Here is a 20156-nt window from a genome sequence, read left to right as displayed (position 1 = left end):
GAAATCGTAAATTCAACGAGTGGTTTGGAAGGAATCAGTGTGTGCTGGCACGATGATACATTCACTAAAATGACTTCTGTGTGTATGTGCTGTAATGTGTCTAGGCCTCTAGGCTTCCTCTAGTCTATGGCACAGCTTACCCCTGTAACAACAAGAGATCAACCATCAACTTCACTTAAATGTTTTTTTATTTAAAGAGATGGGTGTATGTCTTTCTTATGATACCCCCAGAAATAAATGATAAACATAAACAGCAATTCCAAAACACTACACATTGAACTACTAAAAAAACATAAACTATTACAGTAGAAAAAAAAGTGTAATATTAATAGACATAAATATTAACTTAATACACATAAGTAAAATCAAATAAAACATGACTGTCCTTGAGAGGGTGTATGTTTATGAGATACTACATAACATGCACACCCACTCAAACATAACCAAATACTATGGGAGGGAAGTGGAGTCCAAGTGCTTTGCAAGTAAAGAGCTTTTGTTAGATACAGTACAAACACCCAGTCATTGCAAACACCTCCCAGTCCTTTTCAACATAAAACCAACATTAAAATACTGTACACGCTGATCGCTGGGCTCAACCCAACGCTTATGGAATGGAGACAGATAATGGTGGCTGTGTTCAGGCTCTGGCGTTGTTCCAATTTGACAACTCAACCCCTTTGTTCATGCAGTTCAATGATCCGTTTGGAATGCAGCCGCTGTCTTACATTGACTCTGATCCAGCAGATTGTCTTGTGGTTAATGTTACAGTGGGGTAGGGTCACATACGCACTGATGTAACATGGCAACATTCAGACAGCAAGCCACCAATGTAAAATCCCCTCTAAATGAACTGAAAAATGTTAATTGGAGTGGTTATATACATTCCTATGGAACCTTGTGTGCAAAGTAAATGTCCAACATTCTGTGAGCTGCATGTGGAGATATATAACTCTGGGTAGAACAGGAATCAGCTGGAAGGCACTGAGCTGGACTGATTATCAGTCTATTCACTTTGGAGACATTGTGTTCTTAGTTTCTTCTGACCTTACTGCATCCTACCTCTAAGCACAAGAGTTAAACAATGCTTACACAGAATGTACTGGAGTACTGGCGGATCCTTTTGTGCGTTAAGTGCTTGTCCGTTCCTTGGTTAAGGCATTCATTGCGATTGATGGACAGGAGTCTGATGAATTCTCTGATGATGGAGTCAGATGAATTCTCTCACAAGTTCTCTCCAGGTGTGTGTATGTGCATGTGTTTGTGTGTTTGTTTACTGGCTAGTTTCCTGTTTCTTGCTGCTGATCCAGTCAGTGTATTGTGTAACACGTGTGTACACCCCGGGTGTGTCTTTCTTCCCACAGCCATCTCCCCAGCTGATCAGCCCCATCAGAGTCATCCTCCCATCCTTGGGACAGACAAGAGGACCACCAGAGTCCCCCTGCAGAGGAGAGGAGGCGACGAGGGACATGGGTCAGTTGTGGTTCAGTCATGGTCCAGCAGTAGGCATACAGTTCCATTTGATAAAGATTAGCAGTAGTACTAACATCCAACATGACACATACTTGTTTCAACCATACCAGCTAACTAGCTATTTAAGTGCTGAGTGTTGCAGAGAGTGCATACTACATGCCAAATGGCACCCTATTCCCTACATATATAGTGCACTACTATGGACAAATGCACTATATAGGGAATAGAGTGCCATTTGGGATGCAGACAGAGAGTGTTAGGAGAGGGAAGAAAAAGAGCCCTCCTCACCTTGCAGGCATCGTCCAGACCCCGGGTGTCCCCGGCACATAGCATGTTGGAGGTGACCACACGTCCAGATAAGACATTAGGGACACAGCGGTCCTGAGGCCACAACCTCACGTGACCCCTCTTCACCCGCTCAGAGTACATCGCATCAACTATGGGGAGAGGGGAGGGTATTAGATTCATTCCTCAATGCACCTATAGCCTATAGAACATTGTTACATCTCTAGACACCATTAAAAAAAATAGCAAGGGTTATCGTCAGAAGATACTGTATTAAATGTATGCATGTATTCCCTTAGGTCAGTTTCTTAATCCTGTAAAGGTTTAGTTTTTGCCCTAGCTAGCACTAGACACCTGATTCCTCTTATCAACTCATCATCAACCCTTTGATTAGTGGAATCAGGAGTGTAATGCTCGGGCAAAAATAAAAATGTTCCCCCTTTTGGGTCCCTAGGACCAGGATTAAGAAACACTGCCTTAGGTATTTTAAAATGATTTTGTGTGATTTAGGCTACAGAAAATAAACCATAGAACCAGTTTAAAAAAGAGATGAAGAATTCCAAGAAAGGATGATGTTTGTCTTACACTCCTTCTCCTTGCCGTAGCCGGAGATCTCACACTCGGTCCAGTCGGGCAGTACCAGGCCTGGGTCAGGCAGACAGGCGGGTAGGACCTCCGGCGAGTTCACAGCACACAGGCCAATATCACTCTTCAACTTCATCAAGACTGAGGGAGGAAGAAGATGAGGAGAGGGCACCGAGGAGGAGGAGGGCCGGGAGAGAATGAGTGATTGTGCTATACTATGGTTTTAATGGCTCTTCATATATGCTACATAGTCATGTCATAGCCATGTCATAACCATTAGTAATGGTTATTATTAAGGATTGACGTGTCAGTGCTTAAAGGCCCAAATGCAGACGTTTTCATATCAAATCATTTCTGGGTGACAATTAATTACCTTATCGTAATAGTTTTCTATTAAAATTGACAAAAATTGCTTTTTAGTAAAAAAAACTATTTCTCATGCGAGAATTTAGCTAGGACTGTCTGGGAGTGGTCTGAGTGGGGAGGGGAAATCTTAAAACTAGCTGTTATTGGCAGAGAGGTTTGGAACTCTCTTTGTTATCGGTCTATTAACCAATTTACCGCCTGGTGCTGTCACCAGGCAAGCCAAAACTCCCGCCCATGCAAACAGGCTGATTTAAAAGGTCCTATATAAATTGTATTTTCAACCAGCAACTAACAGGAAATGACACTGATACATTCTTTTCATCAGCTTTTGTACAATATGATAGAAAACACAGGGAAACTGAATTTTGACTGCACTGGGCCTTTAACATTGCATTGGCTCACCAATGTCGTTGTCAAAGATTGTCTTGTTGTATTTCTCGTGGCTCCAGTACTTCTCCACCTCAAAGATCTGCTCACTGCTGGAGGAGTTCTTACGAAACGTCCTGCCTAGAACCACCTGCAGCCGCTGTGGTTTAAACCTGACGGAGACAGCAGATCACTGAGTTACACCCATGTGTGTGGGTGTGCACTGTGTGCGTGGATGCGTGTGTATGTGTGTGAATGCGTACATGAGTGTGTGTACTAGACATACCCGTCGTCGAAGCAGTGTGCAGCAGAGAGGACCCAGCAGGAGTCTATAAGGACCCCTCCACACAGGAAGAAGTGTGCTTTGTTTCTGGGCCGGTACACGTTTATGGCTGCCTGCCACGGCTGCTCTGTGATGTCACTCTTCCGGGCTCCTCCCAGGATACGGAAGGAGGGGAGATTGTTGTCAGCACGCTGGCCACAGGTATCTACCCGCGGGGGACGGCCTTTATATTAGATTTTGTTTTCTGTTTGCAGATAGAAAAACCTCAACATTCATGGGTAGGAGAGGTGAGGGTCCCAGGAGAGTGGGAGGTGTGGAGGAGGAATAGAAGGAGAGTGGGGGGTGTGGAGGAGGAATAGAATGAGAGTGGGAGGTGTGGAGGAGGAATAGAAGGAGAGTGGGAGGTGTGGAGGAGGAATAGAAGGAGAGTGGGAGGTGTGGAGGAGGAATAGAAGGAGAGTGGGAGGTGTGGAGGAGGAATAGAAGGAGAGTGGGAGGTGTGGAAGAGGAATAGACGGAGAGTGGGAGGTGTGGAGGAGGAATAGAAGGAGAGTGGGAGGTGTGGAGGAGGAATAGAAGGAGAGTGGGAGGTATGGAGGAGGAATAGAAGGAGAGTGGGAGGTGTGGAGGAGGAATAGAAGGAGAGTGGGAGGTGTGGAGGAGGAATAGAAGGAGAGTGGGAGGTGTGGATGAGGAATAGAAGGAGAGTGGGAGGTGTGGATGAGGAATAGAAGGAGAGTGGGAGGTGTGTAGGAGGAATAGAAGGAGAGTGGGAGATGTGTAGGAGGAATAGAAGGAGAGTGGGAGGTGTAGAGGAGGAACAGAAGGAGTGGGAGGTGTGGAGGAGGAACAGAAGGAGAGTGGGAGGTGTGGATGAGGAATAGAAGGAGAGTGGGGGGTGTGGAGGAGGAATAGAATGAGAGTGGGAGGTGTGGAGGAGGAATAGAAGGAGAGTGGGAGGTGTGGAGGAGGAATAGAAGGAGAGTGGGAGGTGTGGAGGAGGAACAGAAGGAGAGTGGGAGGTGTGGAGGAGGAATAGAAGGAGAGTGGGAGGTGTGGAGGAGGAATAGAAGGAGAGTGGGAGCTGTGGAGGAGGAACAGAAGGAGAGTGGGAGGTGTGGAGGAGGAATAGAAGGAGAGTGGGAGGTGTGGAGGAGGAATAGAAGGAGAGTGGGGGGTGTGGATGAGGAATAGAAGGAGAGTGGGAGGTGTGGAGGAGGAATAGAAGGAGAGTGGGAGGTGTGGAGGAGGAATAGAAGGAGAGGGAGGTGTGGAGGAGGAATAGAAGGAGAGTGGGAGGTGTGGATGAGGAATAGAAGGAGAGTGGGGGGTGTGGATGAGGAGAAACGCTGTGTAGAGGTGAATTGGATGTGTTATTTTGTGGCTGTCCTACCTCTGTTGTTGTTGTTGCTGGTGGGAGCCCTGGGGCCTAGAGTAGTAATGGTGGTTGGTCTCCTCGCTAAAAAACAAACAACAGATACTGTTCAGTATGACGTTAGATATCAAGTACTCATATAGTGTGACTACAGTTGCAAGTGTACTTAATTTAACCTCCTACACATTTCACTCACTACAATCCTGACAGACATTGACTCATTGTCTTCTTAGTTATCGTGTACATTACAGTAAGCTACTGTAGGTAATGATGATGATGGAAATACTTGGCAGAAGAGACAGTGGCCATTTGACCGGCACATGAGAGGACGATGATGCGTATTGTGGCCGATATTATTGGAATGTAGTCATGGTAACAGGGTAACGGGGATACTCACGGCATTTGGTAATATCGCAGAGTTCCCAGGTCAGCTTCATGTTCTTGTAGACGTGACACCAGGGGCCGAGATCACCGTCTGGGTTCCTGTAAGAGAGCCAGAGGAGAGTGTATAAGTGAGTGTTTGTGTATATCAGTGGAGGCTGCTGAGGGGAGGACAGCTCATAATACGGAGCAAATGGAATGGCATCAAACACATTTTTATTGTATTTTCTATTTCACCTTTATTTAACCAGGTCGGCTAGTTGAGAACAAGTTCTCATTTGCAACTGCGAACTGGCCAAGATAAAGCACAGCAGTGCGACACATACAACAACACAGAGTTACACATGGAATAAACAAACATACAGTCAATAATACAGTACAAAAAAAGAAAACAAAAAGTATATATACAGTGAGTGCAAATGAGGTAAGATAAGGGAGGTAAGGCAATAAATAGGCCATGGTGGCAAAGTAATTACAATATAGCAATTAGACACTGGAATGTTAGATGTGCAGAAGATTAATGTGCAAGTAGAGATACTGGAGTTCAAAGGAGCAAGATAAATAAATAAATACAGTATGGGGATGAGGTAGTTGGATGGGCTGTGTACAGATGGGCTATGTACAACCTTGAGGATGGAAACCATCCACTCATTCCGCTCCAGCCATTACCATGAGCCCGTCCTCCCCAATTAAGGTGCCACCAACCTCCTGTGGTGTATATGTGCGTAAGAAAGAGAGTTTGTGTATGTTTTTGATCCTACCTGCAGAAGTTGTGACTCCCCAGCCCCAGCTGTCTGGCGTCAGACCTCCATGCGTTGTAGAACTTGCGGGTGATGAGGGGTGAGTCCCAGGGAAGACAGCTGGAGCCCCTCTTAGTGACGGCCTCCGTCCCCCTGTACGTCTGCCCTGAGCCCTGCACACACTCCACTGGCCTCTGGTCTGGAAAAACACACAGGGTGAGGCGCAGATAAACCTCAGATTTTATTTAATCTGTGGACCAAATAACGTTAGTCAGTAAAGCAACCTGGGTGCCAATCTGTTTTTGATTTAACCTACTTGTCATAGTTTGGCAAGGCAACAATGTAACCAAATACCAGTACACTATAATGGTATCATAGTTAATCATGTTATTACCTGCTGAGCAGCTGGAGAGAGTACAGAACTCCCAGACTATTTGGTTTCCCTTGTAGACATAACACCATGGCTTAGTATCATTGTCTGGATTCCTGAGAGAGAGAGAACAGGGGAGGGGAAAATTGATCTAGAGGGCTTGATTGTTGTGTGTGTGTGTGTGTGTGTGTGTGTGTGTGTGTGTGTGTGTGTGTGTGTGTGTGTGTGTGTGTGTGTGTGTGTGTGTGTGTGTGTGTGTGTGTGTGTGTGTGTGTGTGTGAGTGCGTGCGTGCGTGCGTGCGTGCGTGTGTGTACCTGCAGAAGTTGTGGTTGCCCAGCCCCAGGCTGTTAGCCTCTGGTTTCTTGGCGGTGAACTTCTTCCCTCTGAGGGTGGTAGAGTTCCAGTTGATGCACTCTGAGCCGATCCGACTGATACTCCACGTACCACGGTACCCTTTACCCTGGCCCACCACGCACTTCTCATTGGTGTCTGTGGAGAAAGAGAGAAATTAGTCTTACAATCCAGCCATCCAAACACATAGGTTATGTCCCAAATGGCACCCCATTTCCTTTATAGTGCACTACTTTTGACCAGGGCACTAAGGATTCTGGTCCAAAGTAGAGCACTATGTCGGGAATAGGGTGCCATTTTGGACACCGTCATTGGTATCTATGAGGAACCACATCATAACAACCATGTTGATCTGATAGTCTCTCTGTGTGTCTGTCTAGCTGTCGTCCTTTATGGCATTCTCCTGTCGTCCTGCATCATGGTTACATGACTAAGGACTCACTCACACATCTCTTCTGTGTTTTGGCTCCCTGATCTTATGGTATCCATGAAATGACACACGCATGAGTATTGATTAAACTCATTTAGAGAGCATATTGGTCTGGCTAGGCTCACTCAGAGTCATATGTGGAGATTTTGTCCGCTGTGGTTTCAACAAATGACCATTGGTGAATGATGACGCTGATAGATTGCGTCACATGATATGACTCTGGGCTCACTCATTTGGCTGTGAACGCACTCATTAAACAGTCAGCATGTTATTTGGAACTGACATGTTAAATGTTGAGTGGGTAGGGTGTCTACAACGGCCTCCAAACGGAATAAAACAAACTGATTTATGTCAGCAAACCGCTGGGTTCCATGGAGTTTCAGATTTTCTCCCGGCTGGCCCACAGACCACAACTCCATAACCGCTATGAGTCATTGTAGCAGGATTGCATTCTACCATGTCCTGCGTGTCTACTGGTCTAATGATGATGGTAACCAGGATTACTACTAGATAGTACTAGATAAGACTCAATAGCAGTGCACAGCCAAATTAGCCCGGGGCTAAGGTTGTGTTATTCCACTTATAGTGGCGCTATATCGTGCTAAATTTTTATTTATTTATTTTATTTATTTATTTTACCGTTATTTTACGAGGTAAGTTGACTGAGAACACGTTCTCATTTGCAGCAACGACCTGGGAAATAGTTACAGGGGAGAGGAGGGGGATGAATGAGCCAATTGTAAACTGGGGATTATTAGGTGACCATGATGGTTTGAGGGCCAGATTGGGAATTTAGCCAGGACACCGGGGTTAACACCCCTACTCTTACGATAAGTGCCATGGGATCTTTAATGACCTCAGAGAGTCAGGACACCCGTTTAACGTCCCATCCGAAAGACGGCACCCTACACAGGGCAGTGTCCCCAATCACTGCCCTGGGGCATTGGGATATTTTTTTTTAGACCAGAGGAAAGAGTGCCTCCTACTGGCCCTCCAACACCACTTCCAGCAGCATCTGGTCTCCCATCCAGGGACTGACCAGGACCAACCCTGCTTCAGAAGCAAGCCTGCAGTGGTATGCAGGGTGGTATGCTGCTGGCCAAATGAACCTATGTAAAGACTAGGGGATAGAATGGATACTGCTTATATCCCCTTGTCCTTGTTTTTCAGTAGTATATGGGCCCAGAGGAGGAGTATTTATTGACAGTGTAGTGTAGTGTGATCTCTGAATGTATTCCACTTACTGATCTCACACTGGGCTCCTGTGAAGCCTGGTGGACACTGGCACAGATAGTCAGAGGAGTAGACCGCCTCCTTACAGGTTCCCCCGTTGTAGCACCTTGACTGATAGCAGGCTACAGGGACGGGGGGGGGGGGGGGGGGGGGGGGGGGGGGGGGTGTAGAGAGCGATGATTAGATATGTTGGATGTATTTATTTTATACACCTCTTCTCTTTCTTTAACAACAATCATTTGCTGCAGCGCAGACGAAGTGCCCGCCTCTTATAGCAAATGTCCTAGCCTCTTTTACGTCACAAATTCTCATCATTTCCCTTTGTCAGAACAGCTTCAACCTCCAATTTCTCTGTTGACAGCGTACAACCTCACACAGGCGGAGAATATGGCAGTGATTTGTCTGTCATCGGCGAGGGTGGTCATGCCTCACAGCGTTGTTCAGTGGGGGTGAAGGGACGTGTTTATGGGAGGGTTTGTGCCAAGAGTGTTAAAACATGGTGAAAGTCACAATGGGTGAGTGTTCTAATGACTCTCCATCCTAGACTGCACCCTCTCTCTCCATGACACCAACCACTCTCCATTGTGGAGGAAGTTGGGAAACAGAAGAGAGAGGTACTGTAAATAGAGTGGCGAGATGGGGGCAGACAGACAGAGGGAGGGGGATGGGGGTTCTGTTGATTCAACAAAGACAAACAGTGGAAAAGGAAGACTGGGAAAGAGAACAAGACACATACACTGACAGAAATTACAGGCTGAACAGTGTAGTAACTCTGCCGCCCTAGACGGTGTGGGGGTTTGTGAGCGTGTGTGTGTTGGTCTGTATCTATATCTATGTGTAAGTGTGTCTGTGTTTCCACTCACTGATGACGGGCACGTAGTGACATCGCTCTCGTCCTTGTGATGCACAGCGGCAGTACTCCACACGCTGGCCCCTCCATCTCATCCATGTGTCCCCATAACCACGCACCGCAGCTGACTGGCCATCCACACAACGCGCTGAGACACACACACACATAGGCACAGGCACAGGCACAGACAGACGCACACACACACACACAGGGAAAGGGACACACACACACACACACAGGGACAGGGACAGAGACAGACACAAAAACAGAGAGACAGACATACACACAGAGAGACAGACACATGAGTCATTTAAGATTCAAAGACAAGGTGTAAGTGACACACAAACAAATGATTGATTGTAGCTAACACATGATAAGTGTGGAGAGAAGGACAGACGTGGGTTGTCAGAGGGTGAGGGTAGATTGACCCAGTTGTAGATGGCAGAGCGGGCGATCCAAGCTCACCTCTATAGTAGCGTGTCCCTCTCTTCGCGCGATGAAGCTCAATCTGCCACGGGAGAGGTAAGAGAAATAGTCTCAAAGCTCCACAGTACCAACAAACACACATGTCTGCATGGCAACAGTAGTGATGAAGTTAACTCTAGACGCAGATCTATGGTCAGTTTAGCATTTTCCACCTGACGCATTTTGAGAAGTTAAGCTGTTCTTAGACCTGCACCCAAAGGGCAACTTCTATATCCATCTGTAGCTGTGGTTAGTGCAGTGGGTGTGGTACCTACTTTGTCCGCTAGGGAGCAGCAGAGAGCTGACAGAAAGAGCAGAAGTCCCAATATTCTGGCCATGGTTGTGTCTGGATCTTTTCTGCTGGAAAATAAATTAAAACATACATAAGTAAAGGTTTATGTGAAAGAGACTATTGGTTGTTTCAGAACAAGTCAAGTCATTGGTTTCAAAACATATCCTCGTGAACAATAGGTCCAACTAGCCGGCTTCCACCCGGTTACGTAACCCTGCACCTTAGAGGCTTCTGCCCTACGTACATAGACTTGGATGTACATAGACTTGGATGGCCACTTTAATATAGAAACACTAGTCACTTTAATAATGTTTAAATAATGTTTACATTCTGCTTTACTCATCTCATATGTTTATACTGTATTCTATTCTACTGTATTTTAGTCAATGCCACTCCCACATTGCTCGATCTAATATTTATATATTTCTTAATTCCATTCTTTTACTTTTAGATTAGTTTGTATTGTTGTGAATTGTTAGATACTACTGCACTGTTGGAGCTAGGAACACAAGCATTTCACTACACCCACAATAACATCTGCTAAATATATGAATGCGACCAATAAAATGTGATTTGATGTCACCATTATAATACTCTGATGTTTGTAGAGGATGGATGGACTCTTCAATACTAACCCTTCCTCAAACCCTAACCCTGACCCTTCCTTTGAGTAAGAGACAGAGAAAGGTGGAATGTTTTGGGGAATTGCTGATGGCTCTTCTGCTGCTCTGTCGTTCGCTACATACTGAAGTCTGAGACTGACCTCATTTAAGTCGGTTGTGGTGATAAGGGGCGTTTACAAAACAAAGTAATCAACGATTGGATCGTCTCTAACCAATCAGAATATCAAAGCCAATGACATATTGTACAACTCTGGCCCAACCCATCGGTTTCTGGACCAATCAGGCGGCCCCGAATGTTTTCACATTTGGTGGGGGAGTTACTCAGATCCAAACTCATTACGGGGAAGAAACGAAGGTCCGTGGGCGTGGCATAGTGTGTGTGTGTGTGTGTGTGTGTGTGTGTGTGTGTGTGTGTGTGTGTGTGTGTGTGTGTGTGTGTGTGTGTGTGTGTGTGTGTGTAAGTCATACTGATGCCAACTGCATGTACAGTTTCAGAATCAACAGAGTGAGTCTGTGTTTACGTTGGAAAGAACTTCGATGATGACAGAAAATGTATCCTGTAGTTTGATACATAACATGGGGTGGCAGGTAGCCTAGTGTTTAGAGTGTTAGTTCAGTAACCGAAAGGTTGCTGGTTTGAATCCCAGAGCTGACAAGGTAAAAATATGTTGTTTTGCCCCTGAACAAGGCAGTTAACCCACTGTTCCTAGGCCGTCATTGTAAATAAGAATTTGTTCTTAACTAACTTGCCTAGTTAAATAAAGAAAATGTTTCCTTTGTCCCTCTGCAGAACTTCTGCCACTACCTCCTGCCCCCTGTCCTCTGCCCCTACCTCCTGCCCCCTGTCCTCTGCCCCTACCTCCTGCCCCCTGTCCTCGTCTCACCTCCCTACTCATAACCATTGTCCGCTGTGTTTACAAGATTGTGCTGCCTCTGGGATAAACAGGATAGAGACCCTCTTCACTCTTTCTCTCTCCCTCCAGTGAATGAGTGTCTAACAGAGACCATAGCCCTTAATCCTAAGGAACAAAGAACAGTGTCAAACAATCTAAACACAGCCGGACACGCAATGGAAAGTCTAAAGAGCTGCGTATGAGTGTATCTGAGTGTATCTGAGTGTATCTGAGTGTGTGAGCTCACAAAACATTGCTGAAGCCCTTTCCCAACATTCCAAGCCAGAGCAGTATGGAAGCGGTTCCTAAAGAGACGAGCAGATGTAGGGCGGGTAGAATGACTCACGACAACACAGAGAGAGATGAGAGGAGAAGAGGGGGGAAATGACCGGCAACTTTACAGAGTCTGACTCCAAAAAGCCTTTTTGCACTAGCGACTAACCACACAACACACTTAGTTTAAACTGACATTTGTAACTTAGGTATTTTTTTTTAATGTGTGGTGATGGTGGAGGTGTGATGATCGTGCTATTTGGCTATGCTGTTGGTTGCTCTGGATAAGGGTGTCTGCTAATGGAATTTTACATTTAGGTGATTTCGTAGACGCTCTTATCCAGAGCGCCATACAGTAAGTGCATTCAACTAGGGAAGGTAAGGCAAACACATATCACAGTCGTTAAAGTAAAATACACATTGTAATAAAATGTGAATGAATCTACTTCTCTCTGTAAACATACATGTCAGATTGGAGATGCATTGCAAAACCCTGTTAGGAACCATTGCCTATCTGTCAACTGTGACTAACCATGACTCAACCTTAGAGAGAAGGGGGAAGACAGAGGAGAAAGACAAAAGGTGAAAAACCTAGAAAGTTCAAAGAAGATGGAAAGAGTGAAAAGAGACTGAAGAAGACTCCAGCACTGTGGTCATCGGATGGTACCAAGACCAACATATAAACTTCAAACACACACACACCGCAGCCGGCTGGCGGCTGTCTGACTCATCATGTGTGTCTGACTGGGCTAATAGCGCTGTTGTTTTGATATAAATGAGGTCAAACTGCTACGCTGGCAAACACACACACTGCTCAGGAACGTGAACCTAATCAACTCACAAGACACAAAGACAAGATGTTCCTGGGAAAAAGACTCCCTGAGTCTTTTACTGGGATGACTGCAGGACTGTACTTGTGGAACTCACACACGCACACACGCACACACACACACACACACACACACACACACACACACACACACACACACACACACACACACACACACACACACACACACACACACACACACACACACACACACACACACACACACACACACACACACACACACATATCCCTTTCAAGCCAGGTGTTTCTCAGCTGGAGGAAACCCCCAGGTGTATTCAGGCTGTGTTTTCTATACCCTAGCTGAGCCTCTCTGGCAGAGCATGAGTTTTTCTCGCTGGGTTTAGTTTCCATCCCGGTTTCCTTGGTGCAGCTGTTCCGCTGTGTTCTGTTCTCTGTTTCCTACCGTCCCTCCCTTTAGTCTGTCAGACCAGGCCATATGTTTCCTGCTAACACTGAGCCTGTGTATCCCATGTCACTCACTTTTATGCTTTATCTGTCACACACACATACACTCTTAGCAAAAAAGGTTCCAAAAGGGTTCTTTGGCTGTCCCCATAGGATAACCCTTTTTGGTTCCAGGTAGACCTCTTTTGGGTTCCATGTAGGACCCTCGGTAGAAAGGGTTTTACATGGAACCAAAAGGGTTCTACCGGTAGCCAAAACTAGTTATTCAAAGGGTTCTCTCATGGGGACAGCCGAGTAACCATTTTATGTTTTAGATAGCACCTTTTTTCTAAGAGTGTAGTCCCCATGTCCAGACCCACACACACACATACACACACACACACGCTTAGTGCCCGTCTTCTATCATTAACATGTGTCTATTACACACACACACACACACTTAGTGCCCGTCTTCTATCATTAACATGTGTCTATTACACACACACACACACACACACACACACACACACACACACACACACACACACACACACACACACACGCGCGCACACACACGTGGGGGGGGGCTTCCTCAGACACCACAGGATTATCAATTGCTGTTTGATAATCCCACAATGTGGTGTGTCTGTGTAGGTTTGTGGCCTGGCAACGATTCTACTAAACCAGCTCTTTCAAGATCCAACACACACACACTAAAACACAAACACACATATACAGTTGCACAGCCCTATTTTGTTGGTAGCATTTTACAAGATTAAAAGGGAAACAATTGGCATTTGTTTTTTCTCTCGCTTTTAGTTGATGAGAGTTTAACTCATTTCCTAGCACGGATTAGGAGGCAATTGTCTGTCCCACCTAGTTAGTCAGTGGTTTCTTCAGAAAAATGTATGACCGTATATTCCCTTCAGACCCATGAGGGCCAGAGGAAACCTCTGCTCTCTTAGTAGATCAAGTCTGAGTGTTGATGTGAATGAGAGACTGTTGAAGCCTGCTGTTGGAGTTTAGTCAGTTATAGACTATCAACAGCATCAGCCTCACACCAGAACACTAGGCTAATATTCAGACACACAAACTAATCAAACTCCCCCACAACAACCACATCAGTATGCGGGTAACTCCCTAGCTTAATTTCCTATCCGTGTTAAGTCATGCAGCAGACTTGGCGAATAATGCTGATTCTGATTACGCTAACAGAATTGTCTCGAAGTGCTGAGCACAACTCCTACTCCCCCTGTCAGTCTGAGAGACGAGTCTACCTGGCCGACCTGTACAGTAAGGCTGGGTGACGTGCAGACCAGTGACCACAGGAATGCTTCAGCAGATAGAGACTCAGACAGCGGCCATTTCACCTCTCAGGGGATATAAGGAAGTAAGGCTTAGGTGTTAGGGTCAGAGGTTAGTGTTTTACTTAACTCAGCACAGCAGTACACAGTACTCTAGTCAAAAATCAGGACGATCATCAAACTGAATAAGGATGTTTTGAAATACCGATCTAAAGCTGCTAGAGCGAGGATAAGAACTAACTAGAGGAAACAACTTTAAAGTGTGCAGTTAAACAATAGTACACATGTTGCTGTTGGTAAAATATTATTTTCCCATACCAATAAATCTTAATGAATTGATTTGAAAAGAAGAAAACAGTTGTAGACAGAGGGAGCTGTGTGTGTATGTTATGGTGTATGGGACTATGCATATATATGTGCCATGATGGCATGCCCTTAACACAGTTATAACAGAGTTTACTCTGCACTGAGGGAAACCAGGCAGCCATAGGAGTGATCTGATTAGCATCACATTGAACCAGAGTGAACTAGAATGATACGCACCTGTGGTTTGGTTCTAGCTAATTATCTTCCTTTCCTTCTCTTCCTCGGTTTGGTTCCTATACTCTAAAATAGTCTTATTTTCCATGTCTGTAACGTGTGCGCTGAGAGTCAGGAAGCAAGTTCAGGGAGTGAGTGTTTTAATATATAAACACAACTAAATACAAAACAAGAAACACGAACAACGCACAGACATGACACAGGAACAGAAACTCTAACGCCTGGGGAAGGAACCAAAGGGAGTGACATATATAGGGAAGGTAATCAGGGAAGTGATGGAGGTGTGCAGGTGTGACAGGTGACAGGTGTGCGCCATAAGGAGCAGCCTGGTGACCTAGAGGCCAGAAAGGCTGCACACGCGACAATGTCTCGTCGTTACTTTTTGGGGACGAGACACTGGATATGTTATGCCCACACTATCATAAGGATTGTACTAAGTTATTAACTGTGTCATAATAATGATATAACACATGTCATGAAAGCTGATGTCTGCCTATGACAACTGACCTAACACTGTGATGACACTATGTGTTACTTAGGTATGGTAAGCTACTTGGCTGGAGCCATGCCTGCTATGCCGGGGTCTTTATCTAAACCCCTCTAAAGGGGGTCTGTTGTGGGGGTCTACTACAGAGGTGCCATTGTGGTCTTTCATGCCCACTCTACACATGGTCTGTGTGCCAAATGAGACCCTATTCCCTATTTAGTGCACTACTAGGGCTCTGGACAAAAGTAGTGCACTAAATAGGAAATAGGGTACAATTTGGGACGCAACCACAGTATAACACCTGCTCTGTTCATCAGAGAGACGGTGAACGTAGCCACAGAAAGACATTCCGGTTTAGAGAGAGGGAAGGGGGAGAAGAGGGAGAGAACAAAGATGAGAAGAAAAATTAGAGATTCAGGCGAAAGAGAAAGGAGCGACATAAGAGAAAAAAGGGGTAGAGAGAAAGAGGGAAAAGTGACAAAGTAACAGAATACAAAGACGAAAAAGAGGGGAAAGCAAACCCCTGAAGTCAGCAGGGTAGTGAATGAGTCCACCGCAGCTAGCTGTATGGAGAGAATAGTTGAATCATCAACCGTAGGCTGCAGAGAGAAAGGGTAGAGGAGATAGGGAGGAAGGATGGACCAATGGATTGGATAGATAGAGAGATTATACATAAAGAGCAATCAGATCACATTTTAAAATTAGACATCGAATAGAGCACCCACTGTCTAACAAATGAAACCCACTAAACGTATCACTCTATGACCAGACAGACTGGCCGACCAGTGACCACAGAAGGCCAGTCACTCATGACCTGTGAATCAGACAGAGCACTGAGTGGGCCCCTGGCCTGAACCACCAGCCAGCCCAGCCGCCACACAAAGCCTGGTGACACACCACACTACAACACTCACTAACAGACTACAATACTCATTCAGAGCAAAGAATGCACTAAATGCACTGATCCGTAAGCAATGATCTGGGATCAACTTGTTACTAAGCAACATAGCTGAGTTTGGACTACTATGCAGCCCCTTAATCGTCAGTCGGTTCCTGGAAGGGACCCTGTCCTGATGGTGGTGCATGTGAGCCACCTCATGTTTGTCTCGTTCATTCACAGTGTATCCGAGGACACTAAGAGTGTGCTGTAGTACTGAGAGATGCTGTCCAGAGGAATTCCCAAGTTAAGAGAGCTGCTTAAAGCCTCCAATTATATACGGGGCTAGTCAGGCACAAGGTGGAACCAACACACGCACACTTACAGTTGAAGTCGGAAGTTTACATACACTTAGGTTGGAGTCATTAAAACTTGTTTTTCAATCACTCCACACATTTCTTGCTAACAAACTATAGTTTTGGCAAGTTGGTTAGAACATCTACTTTGTGCATGACACAAGTAATTTTTCCAACAATTGTTTACAGACAGATTATTTCACTTATACTGTATCACAATTCCAGTGGGTCAGAAGTTTACATACACTAAATTGACTGTGCCTTTAAACAGCTTGGAAAATTCCAGAAAATTATGTCATGGCTTTAGAAACTTCTAATTGACATCATTTGTGTCAATTGGAGGTGTACCTGTGGATATATTTCAAGGCCTACCTTCAAACTCAGTGCCTCTTTGCTTGACATCATGGCAAAATCAGCCAAGACCTCAGAAAAAAATGTGTGGACCTCCACAAGTCTGGTTCATCCTTGGGAGCAATTTCCAAATGCCTGAAAGTACCATGTTCATCCGGACAAACAATAGTATGCAAGTATAAACACCATGGAACCATGCAGCCATCATACCTCTCAGGAAGGAGATGCGTTCTGTCTCCTAGAGATGAACGTTACCAAAAGTGCAAATTAATCCCAGAACAACAGCAAGGGACCTTGTGTTGATGCTGGAGGAAACAGGTACAAAAGTATCTATTCCACAGTAAAGCAAGTCTTATATCAACATAACCGGAAAAGCCGCTCAGCAAGGAAGAAGCCACTGCTCCAAAACCATCGTAAAAAAAGCCAGACTATAGTTTGCAACTGCACATGGGGACAAAGATCGTACTTTTGGAGAAATATCTTCTGGTCTGATGAAACACAAATAGAACTGTTTGGCCATAATGACCATCGTTATGTTTGGAGGAAAAAGGGGGATGCTTGCAAGCCGAAGAACAACATCCCAATCGTGAAGCACGGGGGGTGCTTTGCTGCAGGAGGGACTGGTGCACTTCACAAAATAGATAGCATCATGAGGTAGGAAAATGATGTGGATATATTGAAGCAACATCTCAAGACATCAGTCAGGAAGTTAAAGCTTGGTTGCAAATGGGTCTTCCAAATGGACAATGACCCCAAGCATACTTCCAAAGTTGTGGCAAAATAGCTTAAGGACAACAAAGACAAGGTATTGGAGTGGCCATCACAAAGCCCTAACCCCAATCCTATAGAAAATTTGTGGGCAGAACTGAAAAAGCGTGTGTGAGCAAGGAGGCCTACAAACCTGACTCAATTACACCAGCTCTGTCAGGAGGAATGGGCCAAAATTCACCCAACTTATTGTGGGAAGCTTGTGGAAGGCTACCTGAAATGTTTGACCCAAGTTAAACAATTTAAAGGCAATGCTACCAAATACTAATTGAGTGTATGTAAACTTCTGACCTACTGGGAATGTGATGAAAGAAATAAAAGCTGAAATAAATCATTCTCTCTACTATTATTCTGACATTTCACATTCTTAAAATAAAGTGGTGATCCTAACTGACCCAAGACAGGGAATTTTTACTGGGATTAAATGTCAGGAATTGTGAAAAACTGAGTTTAAATGTATTTGGCTAAGGTGTATGTAAACTTCCGACTTCAACTGTACACACACACACACACACAGCTACCTCCAGGGAACCACATTCCAAGAAACATATTCTCAGTGTAATCTCTGTCCTGTTATCTGAAATAACACTGCTTCACTTGTTACAAGTATTTGCAACAAGAAGTTTTAGAATGACCTCATTCTCGAGCTGTTGATTACTGAGAGAACTGATGGATGATGAAATGAGAGCGGGATAGTGAGATGAACACTGGAGAGAGAGGTGGGGGAGAGATGACGGTATGAAACAGAATGTGAGGGGAGTATTAGGTTGAGAGAGTAAGGGATAGAGAGCGAAGAATGGAGAGAGAGGTGGAGGGATGGCGAGAGAGGTGGAGGGATGGAGCGAGAACGATGACATTAGTGAAAGAATAGAAGAGTATCAAGTGGAGAAAGGGATAAAGAGAGATGAATGGAGAGAGAGAGAGGTGGAGGGAAGGAGAAAGAGAGATGAGTTTGGGTGTGAAAGATTTGTGATAGAAGGGGAGAGGAATGTGGGAGAGAGAGATGTGGCAGGGAATGGTCAGCAGTAGTTGTTTTGAGCAGTGAGAAAGCACTAATAGGTGAATTCCTTTTGACTGACTAACTCTGTCACTCCCAACATAGCCTACATGTGCCAAGGTGCGGAGACATCCGCCATCAGGTGACAAGAATGCTATAGACCTGAAATACATGAGAGCTATATACTGTGTAAGTAATGGAGCATAACTAGACTACACAATAGGAACCAAGAGTGTAAATATCCGCTTGCCATTTACACCCTTAACTGATCCAAATCCCCATAGGAGCATACCTGGGTTCAAATACTATTTGAAATATCTCAATTACTTTTACATACATTTCAAATGAAGTATTCAGATATGTTTTCCTTGAAAAGACAAGTAGTTGAATATCGGAATGTATTTGGAAATACACCTGTAAAGTATTTGAAAATACTCAAATACACTGACTAAATTACATTCCCATGCATTTAACCCAGGTATTTGAAAATGTTATTTGAAAATACTTTCTTTACAAATAACCATTCAAATACTCAAATGAAAGTATTTGTTTTGGACTGTTTATTTTAAAATACTCAAATACACAGATTTTATTTTATTTTAAATACCTCAAATACATAGTATTGGAACCCAGGTCTCCATAGGACATACAGTAGTTTATAAACCAAATCTAGATGTAATTGAATTGGTCCATATTCCTGATAAATAAATTAAGGGAAACACTAAAGTATAGATTCAACTAATCTCATCTATAATCTCATCTGTAATCTCATCTATAGATAAAATAAATAAAAACATTTCTAAGCATCCAAAACTACAACCTATGAGAAACTGCTATAATGACTTAATTATAATTAGCCTAACTATGCATTCAGATTTAAAAATATGCACAAAGTCAAAGCATGGAAAAACTCGATTAATAAAAACGTGGGGGAAAAAACGTGAAAAGTTCATTGAAATTTGATTTGACATTCCATTTGAGTACAGTAACGTTATTACTGAAATCCTTTGGCATTCCATTAGAAACCAACTGTTATTTAGCGGACTAAATCCACTCCATGGTGAAGGAAGTATGCTTGCTATACATAAATAATCCGCAAAATGTTGTAGTCTAATTCAATCACTTCTACAAAAGCCTAAACACCAACTGAAATCTGGAAAACAGAAGGCAATGTGGTTGTATTGACATCCATATCCTTACCTTGTCCTTGTGTATGGTATGTTTCTAGTCCTCAATATCCCTCGTGACAATTGGGTTCGGGGGTCCAGGGCGGGTTGACGATGAAGTGTGATCGCTGCTCTGCTTCTCTCGGTTTTTATCCGAGCCTCTTGTTTTTTTTGCGGAAGAGGGAGGGTTGTTTGGAAATGATCGAGCCCAGAGAGGCAGGCTTGCCCGATGATGATGCGGTTTGGGCGGGTATCTGGGTTGGCTCCGGATTAGAGCATATAAACAACTGATAACGGATAGCGTATAATAGCTAGAGTATGAGGTCAGCGTCAATGAGGTATTCACAACGTGAGTTATTGCCACTCGATATGTTGAGTCACTTCTGTTGAAAACGTAGATTTTTCTATTGTTACTATACATGATTTGACTATTTCCAGAGG

The 20156-nt window shown here is 44.4% G+C and overlaps 1 protein-coding gene across 2 annotated transcripts; it reads right to left on the bottom strand.

Annotated features, from left to right (window-relative positions):
* Positions 1–170: 170 nt before the first annotated feature.
* On the bottom strand, positions 171–19868 carry LOC129853725 (tissue-type plasminogen activator-like). 2 transcript variants are annotated; one of them, XM_055920070.1, is made up of 15 exons: positions 19750–19868; positions 9830–9914; positions 9555–9597; positions 9103–9237; positions 8251–8361; positions 6540–6714; positions 6249–6340; positions 5876–6053; positions 5131–5216; positions 4752–4817; positions 3362–3563; positions 3112–3248; positions 2344–2484; positions 1762–1910; positions 171–1441 (listed from the first exon to the last, which is right to left on the bottom strand). In XM_055920070.1, the coding sequence occupies exons 2-15, from the start codon at positions 9890–9892 to the stop codon at positions 1274–1276; spliced, it is 1746 nt and encodes a 581-aa protein (XP_055776045.1). In that variant the 5' UTR covers positions 9893–9914; positions 19750–19868; the 3' UTR covers positions 171–1273. The 2 variants fall into 2 exon arrangements, with proteins under 2 accessions (XP_055776045.1, XP_055776044.1); XM_055920069.1 differs by having other exon boundaries at positions 9830–9911; positions 19750–19823.
* Positions 19869–20156: the final 288 nt, after the last annotated feature.

This window comes from Salvelinus fontinalis, chromosome 4, assembly GCF_029448725.1.
Source record: "Salvelinus fontinalis isolate EN_2023a chromosome 4, ASM2944872v1, whole genome shotgun sequence".
Classification (NCBI taxonomy): Eukaryota; Metazoa; Chordata; class Actinopteri; order Salmoniformes; family Salmonidae; genus Salvelinus; species Salvelinus fontinalis.
Note: the sequence above shows the minus strand (reverse complement) of the source record. Positions and strands in the feature narration are given on the sequence as shown.